The following is a 16,798-nucleotide window of genomic DNA, read 5'->3' on the forward strand; positions in this document are numbered from 1 at the left end:
AAAGATGGAACCCTAGTGCCTCATTCCAGACAGTTTTCCAAGGCATAACTCTACGTATTCCAGTCTATCAAACCTCGATTCTACTCTATCAAGGGACCGCCTCGAATATACAGTCCAACATTTCTCGTAAATAAGGGTGTCCTGTCCGACATGAATATCCCTGAAAAGGGAGTGGTTTCCTTTCTCGGGGTCGTGTCGTATCCCCGAGTGATATTTGCACTATCGAATTAACCCCCCAAAATGGCATTTTCGCAAATTAACCCCCAACCGCAGAGTGAGTCACCGACTTTTGGCAGTGACTGTCGAGGCGAAACATTTAGATAAGCGAAAAGTGTGATCACAACTGCAATTGGAGATTTTTCAATTGCTTTTTTCCGTCTCAAAACATTTGAGATTCATCCGCGAGTGCGCCCCCGCCCCCGGGGGGTCATTTGTGCCGCACAATGGCAGCTACGTGTTAAGCAGCGTTGCATCATCAGTATCATCAAAACGAGAAGAACAACGAGAGTGTGGAGAAAGCACCGAAAGAAAGCAGAAAGAACAAAAAACACCCGCATAGACAAAAGGCACGACAAGCACTTTAGCATGTCGCAATGTCCCCAGGGACGGGGGACAACAACAAAGACGGCAAAAAAAAAAGCAAAGAACCTCTCTACAGTTCACACTTTGCCACCCGCTCCCTGGCCCGCTTCCAGGGTATCCTATCCGTATCCTACCTATTTAGGGATTTCACTCCTTTCCGGCACCCACCTTTTGTTTTGTCTCGTTGCAAATTTTGCACGTGTGTGTTTATTTAAAGAAAATTGCTTCACTCAGCCGCCGCAGAGACGCATACAAAGGGCGGGGGGAAGGGACTGGGGGAAGCACTTGTAAAAAGCGACAGCAGGAAATAAATAAACAAATGAAGATGAGTTCTCTGAAGAGAGACAGAGAGGGAGAAAAAGGATTCTCTTGCAGACAGACACTCGATGTGAAGGATGTGCCTGAGCAGCTCACAACCCGGAACTAGTTCCTGCTGTTCGAGTGAGGAGCCCACAACCCGGAACTAGTTCCTGCTGCTCGAGTGAGGAGTCCCCCAACTAAATGCCAATTAATTACCAAACAAAATCTCATTAGGACGCCACGTCACGTAACCATCAAAAAGCCATTTATGTAACAATCTTTCCACCATCTCCATGCCCTTTCCCTCTTTCCAGTACCCAACGAGGCGCCATTCGGCATGGAGGCCCTGCTGCTCAACGCCTCGGCGGTGTTCCTCAAGTGGAAGGCACCCGAACTGAAGGCACAGCATGGTAAGCACTACGACCCTTTTCGATGAGACCGATAACCGATAAATAATCGCTTGGACTGCTCTTCGATTTGCAGGCATTCTCTTGAACTATCACGTTGTGGTGCGAGGCATCGACACGGCCCACAACTTCTCGAGGATTCTCACGAATGTCACCATCGATGCGGCCTCGCCCACGCTCGTTTTGGCCAATCTCACCGAGGGCGTTATGTACACGGTGGGCGTGGCAGCGGGCAATAATGCCGGCGTGGGTCCCTACTGTGTGCCGGCCACCTTGCGTCTGGATCCCATCACCAAGCGTCTCGATCCGTTCATCAATCAGCGGTAAGTCCCACGTTTCGGGCGTGGGGGGGGGAGGGGTGCGAACCTTTCAACTATTTTGGGGCTGAAAATCTATTTTTAGCGCTCGTTTTATCCCCTACAAATAATTTCTATTTCTAATTTTGGCTCTCCTGCAGCTACCCCATCAATCAGGATCATGTTAACGATGTGCTGACACAGCCCTGGTTCATAATACTCCTGGGCGCCATCCTGGCGATACTCATGCTGTCCTTTGGGGCCATGGTTTTTGTGAAGCGCAAGCACATGATGATGAAGCAGTCGGCCCTGAATACCATGCGTGGTGAGTATTTCCTGGACACTACACAGGCACATCCTGCAGCCTGGAGCCTGTGGAGCTTTGCATCCGCTAGTTTTCGTTTCCTTCCTAGCCAGACAGGCACACACACATTTGCCTGTATATAAATAACGCTAATTTTTGCATTGTTGGGGCCTCTGCTGCTGTGTAAAAATAGGTGCGAATAAATATTTTAGCAGGGCCGAGCCACAGACACGGAGTATCTGTATCTCCGCATAGAATGCTCGTAATAGAAATTAACATTTTGCACGTGACGGCAACTTCCTCTGGCCTCTGGACACTCCCCCACCCCACCCCCTCTCTAATGGCTGCCATTGCAATTATGCATTTAGTTTTGTGTGCATTATTAACCAACAAGTTGTGTGTGTGGGCAGATGGCCTAAATGGAACAGGGAACAGAGTTAGAACAGGGAGTAGAGAGCAGTGAGGCGGCTCTTGTGGTCTAATTGAAATTAGCAACATTACGAGGTGATAGGGAGGGGTGGGAGGGAGCAGGGAGGGCAGCCTGTTGACTGGGGAATTTTCGGTTTTAGCCGGTTAGCCCCTAAATGGTTGTCGGGGGTGGAATTTTACAGCAATGTTAAGGGAACTTTGAAAAAGGGCAAGCAGAAAGGTGTTCCATGAAAACTAGTCTGTAAAGAGTTTGAGGCACCTCCAGAGGACCCGAATATTTCAATAAATTCCTCTTAAATCCTGCTTTAATTTTGCCAAAACTCTGACAATGATTCAAACCATTTGGCGGCAGTCGCTGGCTGTGTGGCAATCCAGCACTCAACAATAGTGTAGAACAAGTCAAAATCCAAATGGGGAAACACGGAAAAAAGGCGTTGCATATTCATGGGGCGCCATTTACCATAAACTAAGCAGCATTCGGGAGCATCGGGGGGCATCAGGGAGCACCAGGGAGCTTCGGGGAGCACCAGGGAGCTTCGAGGGGAAGTGCGACAGCTGAATGAATGCTCACCTGCAGTAAAAACTCTGCAAAAAAGGACACAAATTTGAGGGGACAGGACAGCAGACAGCTCTGAACAGTGGTCGGGGGGGAGTGGGAGTCGGGAGGTGGCAGGCCATAAAACACTCGCTTGATGCGCAGTTATAACCCGGGGACAGTTTAATTGGTTGCATTTTTTATACGAATATGCAACACAATTTTGTCTCTCCCCCTCCCCTTGTTGTCGTTGTTCTGGTTGTGTTTTGTGAGCTTGCAACGCAAGTGGAAAATTGACAATAATTTATTTGATTTTTTCCATGGCATTTCCCCAACCTCCCCGAAACCTCCCCCCAACGGGGGATAATATTATTTTAATGCGCTCAATTTATAGCAGAGGAATTAAATCCACTGGGACGGGGGGGTGGGGGGTCAGAGAGTGTTCCAGGGATGGATTTCGAAACCCTCTCGAAGATCACCCACAAAAAGGGGCATTCCGGCAGCCATATCCTTTCCCAGAACACACTTGTCTATGGCTTGTCCTCCGTTTTGTATGTTTTTGTTTAATTTGCGGACTGCAATTTATCCTGCCCCACAATTTGTTGCACAACATTTAATTGCTCTGACTGACTGTCTCCCATCTCCAACCTCCACCCTCTTCCACCTGCAGGCAATCACACGAACGACGTGCTCAAAATGCCGAGTCTATCGACACGGAATGGCAACGGCTACTGGCTGGATGCCTCCACGGGCGGCATGGTGTGGCGCCCCTCGCCCAGCGGCGACTCGCTCGAGATGCACAAGGATCACATCGCCGACTATGCCCCTGTCTGTGGCGCTGTGAGTCCCGGCGCTGGCGGTGGTGCCGGTTCGGGAGGCCCCGGCCCTGCCGGTGGGGCTGGCGGCATCAGCGGCGTCGATGACATTCATGGAGGACATGGCAGTGAACGCAATCAGCAGCGGTAAGTTTTTCCAACGAACAAAAACCAATCCAGCAAATTGGGGTTACCCCCAAGGCAAAAAGACTTGCCACGACCTGCGGATACGCTATGGAGGGTAGAGCCTCTTCTGAAGCCCTCAACAAACTCCGCCTTCAGTCGGTAGTACCCCTCTTAAAGGCTGTGGAGTACTCCTATCCCTAGAATCAGAGCCTCTTCTGCAGCCCCAAGGCCTCAACAAACTCCGCCTTCAGTCGGTGATACCCCTCTTAAAGGCTAAGGGTATGCCAGCAACAACAACCTGCCAGCTCAAAGCGACGACAATAAAAATTCACCAAACTGTGAAATTGCATTTTTCTGCCGCGGCGACTACCGAAAAAAAAAACGAAGAAAGACGAAAGTATTCCCCCAAAAAACAGAAGGGGGCTTCCCCCCCAAGCAGACACACGTATAGTTTTTGTAGAGACTTTTTCGGCTGTCCCTTTTGGCCGGTGGCCACTGGCCGGTGGGAAAATCAAGTTAGGAATAGAAATGTTGGCCAGGACCAGGCTATTTATGTTGATTTTTCCGAATGGGCCAATGCCCAGTGGAGTTCCTAGTTGCTAGTCCTGCCGGCGACAATGTAATCATCAGAGAGGCCTTTAAGGACTGCACTTTAGGGCGACCTTTAAGGTTCGTCGAGGGCTGGCATAAAATATGTTTTGCATAATTTAGCCACGCATTTGTAATTAGTTTTGTGGTTCGGCCTGAAGGGTGGCCTGAAGTTCGGCATGAAATCAAAGTTCGAATCCAGTTAGCAGCCGAGGGGAGAGGACAGAGGGGGGACCCCGCGGCAATCTAATTTATTTGTCTGGCCGCTGGCAAATGCAGCAAAATATTGTTTCGGGCCTGAAATTGTAGCAATGTTTCTGGCATCGAACCGTAATTGTTATTTATTTGCGGCTAATTTTGTGTTGGCCGCAAATTATACGTAAAATAAAAGGGGGACCAGGAGGAGGGCTTTAAAAATAAAAAAGAAACAGGAAAAATGGTGTAGAAATTGTAGAAAAAATCACTTAAATTTGATAAACTCACCATCAAAAAGCATTTATATTTTGAGCTGGAATCACTTCGTAATCACCATATCATGGCAGACCTTGAAAAAAACCTATAATAAAAAAATACAAAGAAATATTTAAAATTTAAATACAGCATTTTCCGAGACCAGCAGCTGCTGTCCAACAAAAATGGCAATTAAATGCCAATCAAGCATCAAAAGCTAAAGAGTCAGTTTTTCCAAAAAAAAACCCGCCATAAAATAAAATGTATTTTATTTATTTAAATAAAGAACGTAAAGGAATACCCGCATGGGGTGGGGGTCTGCTCAAATATTAAATGGAAATGTTTTTCCCAGCGACTACTGTAAATAAATGCCAGAATCCAGAGTCGAGAATCCAGAGTCGAGAACCCAGATAATTATAATTATTTTTGCACACTTAATTAGTCATTAAAAACGCAAATTGAAAATGAGTCGCCTTTCCACTCTCTGTCTGGTTGCAATTTAATACAAATATTAATAATAATAGCAACAAAATAATAACCATAACAATAAAAGTAATCAGGATAATAATGAGTGTCATATGCGTGAAGGGGGGAGAGAGAGCAGGCAGCACTGGAGAGAGTGGAAAAGGAGTGAAGGGTCTACTTGGAATAGATTGAATATCCCAATATTCCAGCCAAGATTGAAGGGGAAAGGAGTGGGCTTTAAATATAAAAAAAAGGAGAAACAATGGGGGAAGACTTAGTGTTTTAACTCATGGAAAAAATGTTGTAGAAAATCTAGGAAAAAATCACTTAGATTTAGGAAACTCCCTTACAAGCTTATGAGGCTCAGAACCCCATACAGTCCTCCCAGTTCCATGCCAGTCGAGGCCACGGTGGAGTCTGGGACGAGCAGTCCTAAAAGATACCAGTGATATCCGTTTTTCATCTGCAGTCTGTTCCCAAATAGATTTATCAAATATAATTCGCTTAACAAGTTGAAATGTTTTGCCCCGTTTCCGAGTGAGCATTTGACAAGCTCATTACTATTCCATGGCCTGGCACTGGGCATCCCTGGCTGCGACTGCCCCACTCATTAAGGGCATTAAAAGCGGTCTATGTGGAGGGCTCTCCGCCTGGCCATGGCAACCGGTAACTCCATCAATGCGCCGTATATTTTTACAAGCTTTTCAGAGTTTTAAAATCAGTTTTTTTTTTTTTTTTTTTTTTGGGTCTGTCTGCCCTGCCGCCAGGTTAATCCGCTTTCAGTATTTAAATACGAAAATAATGCTAAAAAAGGGGTAGGTTGGGTGGGAATTCCTGCTCCTTGGCGCTGTTTAAGCTGGTCATTTATTTAATGGATATGCAAGGATTGCTTTGGTCTAGGAAACATCCAGCAAAAACTATATTTTCTCACCTGATCTTGACCATATAGTCGTACGTATGAAATGCGAAATAAATTCACATTTTTCCACATGGAAGAGCACCCGCAGAGTCGGAAGCAACGCCGGACCGGAGTCCACCGGACTGGACCGAAAAATGCAAATTTCCGACGCGCCACGCCACGCCACGCCATAAATTCCGTAGACCAAAATCCCAACCAGCGACCGACAAATTTATAACCAAAAGATGGGGGCAGGCCGAGGGAATTTTCCGGGCTGTGGTTGGGGGGTTGGGGGGGTGGGGGGTGTGTTGTACTCGCTATAAACAAGCCAAGTAATAACTGGGTTCTTTTTTTCATTTGTTTTTATCTGTTCATTTGCAGGTACGTGGGCGAGTACTCGAATATACCCACCGACTATGCGGAAGTGTCCAGTTTTGGGAAAGCGCCCAGCGAGTACGGACGTCACGGCAATGCCTCCCCGGCGCCCTATGCCACATCCTCGATACTGAACCCGAACCAACAGCAGCAGCAGCAGCAGCACCAACAGCAGGCGCGTTATCAACAGCGACCAACGGGGCCTGGCTACGGCCTCCAACGTCCCATGCATCCCCACTACCAACAGCAGCATCCCCAGCATCCACAGCAGCAGCAGCAGCAACAGATTCCCCTTCCCCCGGGCAACCACTATCAGCAAATGTCGACCACCAGCGAGATCTATCCGAGCAATACGGGCCCCGCCCGCTCCGTGTACTCGGAGCAGTTCTACTACCCCAAGGACAAGCACATGCACATGCACATCACCGAGAACAAGCTGAGCAACTGCCACACCTACGAGGCGGCCCCGGGACCCAAGCAGCCCTCCGCTCCCGCCGGCAACAGCAGCGCGTCGCAGTTCGCCAGCGTGCGGCGCCAGCAGCTGCCGCCGGGCTGCAGCATCGGACGGGACAGTGCCCGCTTCAAGGTAATCAACACGAGCACAGGTCAGGGGGGTCCGCTGATGGATCAGGGCAAGACCCAGCAGCAGCAACAGCAACAGAACCTACTCGATCTGGATGGCTCCTCCTTCTGCTATAATGGGCTGGCCGACTCCGGCTGCGGCGGCTCCCCCTCGCCCATGGCCATGCTGATGTCGCACGAGGACGAGCAGGCGCTGTACCACACGGCCGACGGCGACCTGGACGACATGGAGCGGCTGTACGTGAAGGTCGACGAGCAGCAGCCCCCGTTGCAGCAGCAGCAGCTTCTGCCGCTGGTGCCGCAGCATCCCAGCGAGCTGCTGCAGCCCTCGCCACACCATCACCAGTCGTGGCGCGGCCAGAGCACTCGAGGCAGCCGCAAGGTCCCCCAGGAGGCCATCAACGTGAAGGAGGCCACCGAACTGATCTACGCCCCCGGCAGTGTGGCCAGCGAGAGGAGTCTGCTGAGCAACACGGGCAGCGGCAGCAGCGGCCAGCCCCCGTGCCACAATGTCTGACCCCTGCAGAGCGGGTCCATGGGGCAGCTAGGCAAGATTCAGGCAGAGGTCCAGATCCAGATCCAGTCCCAGTCCCCCTCCCACACCCACACCCAGTCCCAGGAGCAGTTGTACGCCAGAGAAGTGCGAGAGCTGCTGGCCTGGTGCGAGCGCTTCAACAATGGCGGTGTGGAGAATTTTGAGTAGGGGAATATGGAGAGCCGAAGAATGGTTCCACCTTCGCATTTGTCAGAATTTTTGAACGTGATCAAGACTGAGACTGAAGGAGTGCGAGGATTGCGTGAGAATTACTTATAATTTCTAGTATTACAAGGTTTCGTTTCTCTATAAACATATATGACGAATGCCCAACCCCTGGACCTGGGGGCGAGCATGGGCTCTATGCTAGTGATAGACGTATTACCCTACTTTACCCTCTCTCTCTCTCTCTCTCTCTCTCTCTCTGTCTCTGTCTCTACTCGTATGTATCTTTCTCCAGCTAAGTATCTTCTAAGGTATCTTCTGTAGGTTAAGATCAAGATCATTGTACATGTTGAAGAAAAAGTATGATTAGTTCCTCCAAGTATGCAGATGATGATAACCCACACACTGCTTTAGCTATAGAATACGACTATATATAGGACAGATATCGATAAATGAATGTTTAGCCACCTATGTGTAAATATTGTAATGCACTAGCCGTATATCAAGTAAAATATTCGAAACCAATTATGCAAATGTGAACATAACAAATATTAAGCCTACATATATGCGTATAAATTTAAATTATTGTAACCCTGGCGGGGGGGCAAAGCGATTGGCGGGGGGCTAGTTATTACCGAAGTTTAACTTTTGTAAAGCATCTTTGATCTGCCAATGATTTTGCTCCCCCTCCCCCCCCAATCTTCTCTAAGCATCATACATATAGCACATACATATAGGATATGGTTAGATACATTGTGCATATAGTAATTTAAATTGTAATCCCCATTTAATCAGTTGTTGTGCACATATATATAATCAACGCCACGATAGATACACCACCAAGGCATATAGACAGAAAATTCCTTCAATCTCGAGCCAAGAAAAGATACAATTTCTGTGGCTCTCACTTATGAACTGCGCTCCCAGGCAGGCAGCAATACATTTATATCTAGATCAAGTATGTATATCCCCCCCCGACACCGCATAGAAGTACTCTCCAATCGGGCCCTTTGTGGAGGAAGGTGGCATTTACCGTACGAGTTTGTTGTTTAAAGCGCATTTCTGTGTGTCTATGTGTAACTGTAATTATTGATATTGAATACGTATCTACAATGTAGCAATTAAAATGCAAAAATAAAACAAAACGCCATAATTATGAATATAAAAACAAGCAAATCCCAGCGAAAGCTAGTGTTTTTCCTCGCATTTTGTTTGGTTTTTAGTCAACAATCAACAATCGGTATAAATACGGAAATGAGCAATGCTCTTTGGAGGATGGGCAGTGTATTAATTGAATTACTGCACTCTACGGAATTACATGAAAATATTGTGTACTTTGATGGATAACTATTTTGAGGGGAAAGCAATGGAAAATAGGAATCCCAAAGGCTAGCAGATTTTTGCATGGAATAAATGGTCTATGAAAAGTTGTTCCTAAATGAATATTCTTTCCAAGTGATGAAAACTAAAGAAATTGGTCGTTAAAAGTGAATCAGGGCAAATGCATAACCCTGATTCACTTTTAACACCCAATTTCTTCGCAAAAAACATTCGAAACTAACAACAAAAAATATGGAAAAATCATTCTAGCAAAGAATTGGGGAAATATGCCTGTCTGGGGTTGTTGGATTGCTTACCAAAAGATCAGGGACATTTTTCCAATTGCAGGAACCTATGGAAGGCGCAGATTGGCCCACAAATGACGCAGAAAACAAGATATATATGGGCAAATATCCTCGGTCCTTAACAGGTCTTTCCACCTAATTTTGTTTTTACATCCAAATCCAAAACTTCAAATTTTGTCATAGAATAAATCAAATAAAATCATTGAAATTCGAAAAAGAAAAGCAACCATAGGGATTTCCTTTCTGACTTTCATTGTTTTCGACTGTCACATTTCAATTCAATTCTCAATCGCAGCACTAGTGTAAAGGAAAAAAATAATGTTGAAGGCAATCGAAGGAGCAAAGGGATCGAAGATAGCAGAAAGCCTCTCGTGCTTCACTGTGGGGTCCACTGTGCGTTGCAAGACCTGCTCCGACGAGGAAGTATTGGGCAAGGTAAGTTGCTGCCAGGGGGTATTTCACAAGGGGTATTTCAATTAACTTATCAATCGGCCTTTGAGGTGGTGGCCTTCGATGCCGGCACCAAATTGCTAATGCTGGAAGCTCCCATTAAGAAGCGTGGTGCCAGTGGCCGGATGCTTTGTGAGAGGAGCATCGTGAACTTGAACTTTTGTATTGATTTGGAGGTCGTCGAGGAGGTCGCGATGCCGAAAAAGATCCCAGTACCGGACGCCCTCGACCTACAGAAGGTGGGTGGAACATGCGTAGTCCTTCTAAAACTCTTAATCTAAGCACCCGTATCCTCTTGCAGCTGCAGAAGCGTTTTGACAATGCCGTAAAGCAGAGGCTCAAGTTCCTCAAGAGCTACCATCCGAAAGTCTCGCCCATGGGCACGGCAATTTATTGCCAATTTGCCAATTATTTGGGCGAAGATCAGGTGTCCTGGCTCGAGGAGGATACGAAAATCTCCATCTTTGTGAAGCAGCAGGTGATCATTGACCCACCCTATGGTGTGGCCAATATCAATACTGCTACCGAGGCGACCAAGCTTCTGACATATGTCCAGAGGATTGTGCAGGAGATCAATTCTCAAAATTAAGTAAAACACACCACAAGAGAGTGCGACTCAACAACAACAACAAATATTTGAAAAAACTTTGAAATATCTACACTCTACACCCCACATAGACTTTGCGTTAAGAAAACACATCTTAAATATACTTTTAATTGCTGATGACGAAGATATACCAAAACAAGCATACTCTGCATGACATTTATAAAATACTACAACTATTAGGCAACGCCAATACACATACATACATATATTATATTGTAATACTTCTACTGTATGGTTTCTATAAGCATAAATGCTCAAATGACAGACAGACCTGGCTCTATCGACTCGATTATTGATGCTGATCAAGAATATATATACTTTATGGGTTCGGAAAGGCTTCCTTCTGGGAGTTACACGCATCCACTTTCCCCAAGAATCGAATACTCACTTTGAGGAGGAGCTCAAGGGATGGATCGAGTCTCGATTGACGCTGTACGTCGTCAAAGACAGTGTATTTGGAACCTTATGGCTTATGGAACCCCGACGAGCTGAGAACCTCCAGAAACCCGCGGTCTGAGACTACGGCTGGCCTTCCTCCACGTCGCCACGAAAGACCCCGTCAAAGAACAGCTTTTTGCGCCCTCAAGCGAACATCTATGTAGGTAGTGTGTGGTCTTTGCTTCAGCCCTCGGTTGTGTGCACCGCCCAAAAGTATGCTATACAATTATCATCGGAAACGTAAGCCCGAAAGCGGGCAACGTAAATGGCCCCAACAAAAGCCCCAAAGTATCCGCTGCACCTGTGTTCCTGTGTGCCGCTAATTGAAAAGTCACAACTTGCCACCTGTGACTGTGCCACCGCAGGCAGCCCGTGCCACGTGCCACGTGCCCATAGCCAGACCTGAATGCCCGTCTGGCAACCCTTTTTGCCGCGACTAATTTTCCACTGGCGACGCGCTTTTAATTAGCTGCAAACTCCGAAACCCAAATTATGCATGACTCTCTCTCTCTCTCTCTCTCTCTCGATGCAACACGGGCTGTGCGGTGCCTCTGGGAGTGTGTGTGCCGCAGATTGTGTTGCCGCTGCCGCCGCTGCTGCGACCGCGCCCATTTTAACTACAAAATAATTACGTGCTAGGCAATTAATGGCCCCAAGGGGTTAGAGTTACAAAAATACTCGTGCGTTTTTTTTCTCGCCCACGTGCGCCATGCGGCAACATCCGGCGGCCATTTGTTGCAAATCGACAGCCATTTCCGGTGCACAAAGTGCTCTCACAAGGCAAGCCAGGCCGGGGCCGGAGCGGAACAGCATTTGTGAGCTGCGGTTTTTTTAATGCGAACAAGAAATCATAATGCTTAATGATAATTTAATCAGCAAGGAGGAGAGACAGAGAGGGAGAGAGAAAGTTCAAGGAGAAGGCCATACGATTCGGTCCACAAAATATTTTGTAGATTTCTTAGTGGATGGTAGAATTGAGGGGTTATAGGGCACTGAATTGGGCCTAATCCTTGGGCCAGCTCCACCTCAATGCCGTCGCTCGCCGGTGGATATATGTATCGTTCCGGGGATCTCCGGGATAAGGGCATCGTGGGCGATGGCCAGGGTACGCTTCTTGGTGAGCACCGGAGAGATCCTTCTTGGGGAAGCCAATGTGACTGTCTAGAACCGGCTGCACGGCTGCAAATCGTAAAAGAATACAATCCCCTGGCTATCCTTGTCAATGCCACCCAAATGGGGGGCACGTTGTAGGGCAAATGGCGCCGCTGATACTGGCTGACGGACAGCATCTGGGCCATGGACTCAATGCTCATGATTTGGAAGTGTTTGTTAGCCCTGTTTCCGCGAGAGAATTGCTAGGACGAGTGGCCCCTCCTGGCCGGCAATGACCAGAACAGTGCCGCCCTTATTCTCGTATATAGAAGGTTTGCCAAGGTGCCAAATGGCCCAAAGGCAAAGCAAAGTAGAAATGCTTCTTGACTCGAAGACTGAACTGATTTGCGATGATTGCGTTTAAAATATAGCCTATACCTTGCTGGCATTCAATAACTTTAATATATGTTAACAAGTCATTGTTTATCTTTTGTAAGCTCCCAAAAGCCAACAAAAATCAGCCAGTCAGGCAGGCAGGGACCCTCCCCCCGCCCCCCATATGGGTAATCCAAAGAGCAAAAGCTGGTTTTGGGCAGGGGGTGGAGGGGGGGAGGGAGGGGGATGTAGCAGATGCGTTTGGCTTCAACTTGTCACCCAACGTTTAACGATAAATTTGCTGACAGCGACAACGGATAATTAGTTTCACTAACGAGAAAACTTCCACTGGCTCGTTCGAAGCCCCCACCCCCAACCCAACCCATCCTCCACCCCCCACCACACACACACACACACACACACACACGAGCACGAAGACATGTCTGGGAGCGTGAGAGCCCTAATGCAACATGTTAACCCAAGTAGCAAGGAGCCAAAAGCAACAGTAACAACACCATCAAGGACTCAACTCTGGGCTACGGGCTCTCTGGATCCGGGGCTCAACTCATGATGATACGAGCTATACGTACGGGAAACAGGATGAACAATCCGGCGGAACGATTCCCATGCTTCAGTGCATCGTTCTCCTTGAGCTAATAAAATGATTATGTGTTATTTTTATGCTGTCAGACGAAGGATGACGATGGCGATGGCGATGGCTGGGCGACGGGTAGGAGCTGGTTGAATGGGTCCTTTACAAGACAGACGGCAGCTCTCTACCAACAGCAATTGCCCTTGATTGTTTACATATTAATCGCAACTTTTAATGGGCAGTGAAACCATTTTTGTAGCAGGGAATGGAAGTGGCCAAAATGTTGGTCCAGGGAATATGCTAATTGAATTGTTATGGCTCGAAATTGTTACTCTCTGTAATGGGATAAGCTCTAAATTGATGCCTCAAGAGTTATAGATTGTCTGCCAGTTTTTTGGAAATATTTGACTGAAGGTTAGGCTCTTTCTTGCATGAGCCATACGCGTCGGACTGGAGGTTTCGGTGCTCTTTCTGTGTAGAGTCGAATCAAACATCTTTATGCCATCTGCTCCGCAGTTTCTGCCGGTACTTCGGAACAACTCAGCAGTCCTTACAAGACCTTACATCAATCTGGTTTGACATCAAAACAATGACAACTTGTAAACAGGATCCGGTTCACCTTTTTAGCATGGTTTAAAGGTACGTATCCTTGAGAGATGTTCTAAAGAGCATTGTTTTGAGAACTATACAAATATATTCCTTTTTCACACAACCAGAATATATTTCATTGGCCCTGCCACAAGATAAATAAGGGAACTGTCTATTCGAAAGATACTGGAGGCCCGAATGGAGGCAAAAGTGATGATATTTCACGATTTTCATCTTCCAAAACTTAAAGTTCCTGCTTCAGAGTATTATAATTTAATAGATTGGGCGATAGAAACGATAACAGACCCTCGAATGGCAATGGTCTTAAGTCCAGAGACAGCAAAATTGAGAACTGAATACTAATTTCCTTCAATTTGAAAGACTTCCTTGTGTGAGAGTGAACTAGAGTGCACTTTTTGGATGTTTTACTTCTTCGAACACGACTTTTGATCGAGCTTCGATCTACATACTTTTCATGTGGCCGTATTTTCGGTATTTTCCCAGAGTGGCCGTACATTTAAGGATTATTAATCTAAGCTGGGATGCCGTATTGGCTGATATATGTTGAAATGGGGCTGCCGTACTGACTGATAGGGGTTACCCTCCCACACTTGCCACAGCCACAGACTGTGGAAAGATGTCTTAGGCCTATGACAGAGCCTTAAGTGCCTTTCTAAAGACCCTCTGGTTCTAGGAAGAGAAAAAATCTCAATTTTGTTCAACCAAAAGAATATATAGAAAATTCCGTTCACTAAACTACGATAATTTCATTTTCCTTTTTGTTATATCAAATTTTAATCATTACGCTTTCAGGTTGAGGGGTCTCTCCTTTCAATAATTTCTTCAATCACACGCCTCACAGATTTGGTATATTCTAGAATTCCATTCAGAGTACGAGTACTCCTACCAGTCCATCCCTTGGAAGCAGATGAGCAACCGGATAACTATTTAACTAAATTAACAATTCACGAGATGAAAACTTTTCAAGTTTTCCACTTGACAGACACGCCCCCTCCGCCTCCACGCGAGGTCCTTTTGTTAGGTAAAAGGCAAACAAACACAAAAAAAAGGAACAGAACGCACAATCTTACAGACAGATGGGGGACAGCCGGGGGACGGACGGGGGGGACTGAAAGCGGAAGCTGGCAAACAAGCGGAAGGCTCTTCTGGCACTCAACTAATGGCAACATAATGCGTTTATTGTGGGGCCCAGAATGGGGCACCAGCCGGGGAATCCCCCAAAGAAGTGATAACCCAGCGCAAATGTCAACGCAAAAGTCAATCAATGCATTGATGGGGTGGCAGCTGCTCGAATGGGGGGGTGGCAGACACACAGCCAGACAGGGGGAGGGGGCGGGGGGGGGTTGGAGAAGTACGCACTTTTCAATGGACCAAACAACAGACACAAGTCAGACGGCGCGGAGCGCATTCAAAATCAATTCAATTGAAAAACATTTTCCCCAGTTTTTACACATATACCCTTGGCAAAGGATATGGCGATTTTAGCCCGAGGTTTGTAACGAAAAGACAAGAATATATGGCATAGATCTAGCATATAGATCGGCCAGATCGGAGGACTATATCTTATAGAAATCATGGCAAAAATCCCTTTGAAAGAGCACTCAAACCTTCGGTGATGGAAACTCCCCCTTCATTCGGGGGTTTTTCCTTTATTTGGAGTACTTGTTTTTCGTTTGAGGGTTGACTTTCCCCCTCTTTTTTTCACGGCCCTGACTTGCCGCTTTTTCGTTGACCATTGACTGGGAAATCACTTGAATTCTGTTAATTTTCATTTACATTTTCGGCTGGAAATGAATGATTTCCTCGATGCATTCAAAACGCTAATGAGACGTAATGTGATGGCCATGACGGGCATGATTCACAGTCCTGTCTCTTCAGTGGCCAAGCCACAATTAATTGCCATTCCTCGCCGACAATCGTCGTCGTTTGTCAAAGAACTTTGTTGCATGCTTAGTGGCAACAACAGCAGCCAGCGAGTGGCTGAGGGATTGCCACATCATCAGCCAACAAATGCCTCAACAGTTTTCAGATACTTATAGCTCATTAAGCCCATGGCGCTCTGGCAACGTTTCAACTTTGCAGAGTCATGCCACGCCCACAACAAGGCACAGCCGCCAAAAGCTCAAAACCTCAAAACTCAAAAACTCAAAACTGACAAATTTTCACAGCTCAACGGCCATTAAACTTGGCTGAAAAGTTCAATTAGCTGCAAGACGGGCTGCAGGGCTGGCAGTCTGAAACCTGAAGAAAAGCAAGTACAAAACAGCAAAAGGGATACAGGAATACTTCGAAAGATAGTAGGCCACAGAGGAGCGAGGAAAAGCCGTTCAAAAATATAAGAAAATACTGGAAAAATACTCATAAAACCCTGGACATACCTTGGGAGAGGTGTCCAGGCCTCTTTAGACAGAAAACTTATTGGAAAATCATTCAAAAATCTTTGGCAAAGACCTGAAATGTTTTGGAATCAGTCTAGTGGCTGTTAAGCTCCCAAAAAAGAAGGAAAAGTAGCTGTAATGCCACTGAAGGACTGGAAACTGCAAGCAACCCATTGGAAGACACAGCCAGGCCTCTATTCCAGACTATGCCACTCCCTTGTAGCCGCTTTGTAGCCCTAGTTAGTCCACAAAGACCCTCTCTTTCCTCTCCAGAATCTATCGACAAAATCATTTGCTGAAACGCACTTTCAAACGACTTCAAACGAAAGGACATTCTGGGCACAACTACGAGTACCAGCGAGGAGTTCAATTAATTACAGGACCCCGAACCCAGGGCCCTGCCCCACGCGACTTCGGTGGGGGGGGGGGGAGGAGAATGTTTTGTTTGATTTTGGGAAATCTTTTTGGACAGCGCACAGGACATTTGTCACACGCTCGCTTTCAGCAGCTCCATCATCATCTTGATTCGAATGGCCATTCATTCGTTGTCCCTTATCCCTTATCCAGATCCCTGTCCTCCCTGTCCTCCCTGTCCCCCCTGTCCCCCCTGTCTCCCCCTGTTGGATGCCTTGAGATTTTCAATATTAATTGCAGAGCTTCGAACCAGCACAAAGGACACGCTGACCCATGTCCTTGGCTTTGACTTTGACTGTTGATGAATGGCCAAGAATTTGGCCTGACATGAATGAGCATTTTAAATAAATTAGTTGCATTTCACTC

General features: G+C 46.8%; 2 protein-coding genes and 1 long non-coding RNA gene across 3 annotated transcripts in view; 2 read left to right on the forward strand and 1 right to left on the reverse strand.

The window, feature by feature from the left end:
- LOC6595687 (protein sax-3) overlaps positions 1-8,056 on the forward strand; it is a 44,955-nt gene extending 36,899 nt beyond the window's left edge. Inside the window, exons 10-14 of the mRNA XM_026988963.1 lie at positions 1,197-1,292; positions 1,366-1,612; positions 1,747-1,910; positions 3,524-3,815; positions 6,577-8,056. Of these exons, the coding sequence (XP_026844764.1) occupies positions 1,197-1,292; positions 1,366-1,612; positions 1,747-1,910; positions 3,524-3,815; positions 6,577-7,669 (1,892 nt within the window). The 3' untranslated portion in view covers positions 7,670-8,056. The remainder of the gene's footprint in view (positions 1-1,196; positions 1,293-1,365; positions 1,613-1,746; positions 1,911-3,523; positions 3,816-6,576) is intronic.
- LOC113565795 overlaps positions 1-9,571 on the reverse strand; it is a 106,496-nt gene extending 96,925 nt beyond the window's left edge. Inside the window, exons 1-2 of the long non-coding RNA XR_003408797.1 lie at positions 9,490-9,571; positions 4,866-4,938 (exon numbers count right to left, since the gene is read on the reverse strand). This is a non-coding gene — a long non-coding RNA (uncharacterized LOC113565795). The remainder of the gene's footprint in view (positions 1-4,865; positions 4,939-9,489) is intronic.
- A 224-nt stretch (positions 9,572-9,795) lies between these two features.
- Positions 9,796-10,713, forward strand: LOC6595685 (protein LSM12 homolog B). The gene is made up of 3 exons (XM_002020675.2): positions 9,796-9,912; positions 9,978-10,166; positions 10,229-10,713. Exons 1-3 carry the CDS (start codon positions 9,796-9,798, stop codon positions 10,514-10,516), a joined length of 594 nt encoding a protein of 197 aa, XP_002020711.1. The 3' UTR covers positions 10,517-10,713.
- Positions 10,714-16,798: the final 6,085 nt, after the last annotated feature.

This window comes from Drosophila persimilis, unplaced genomic scaffold (assembly GCF_003286085.1).
Source record: "Drosophila persimilis strain 14011-0111.01,24,50 unplaced genomic scaffold, DperRS2 tig00000191-arrow-pilon, whole genome shotgun sequence".
Lineage (NCBI taxonomy): Eukaryota > Metazoa > Arthropoda > Insecta > Diptera > Drosophilidae > Drosophila > Drosophila persimilis.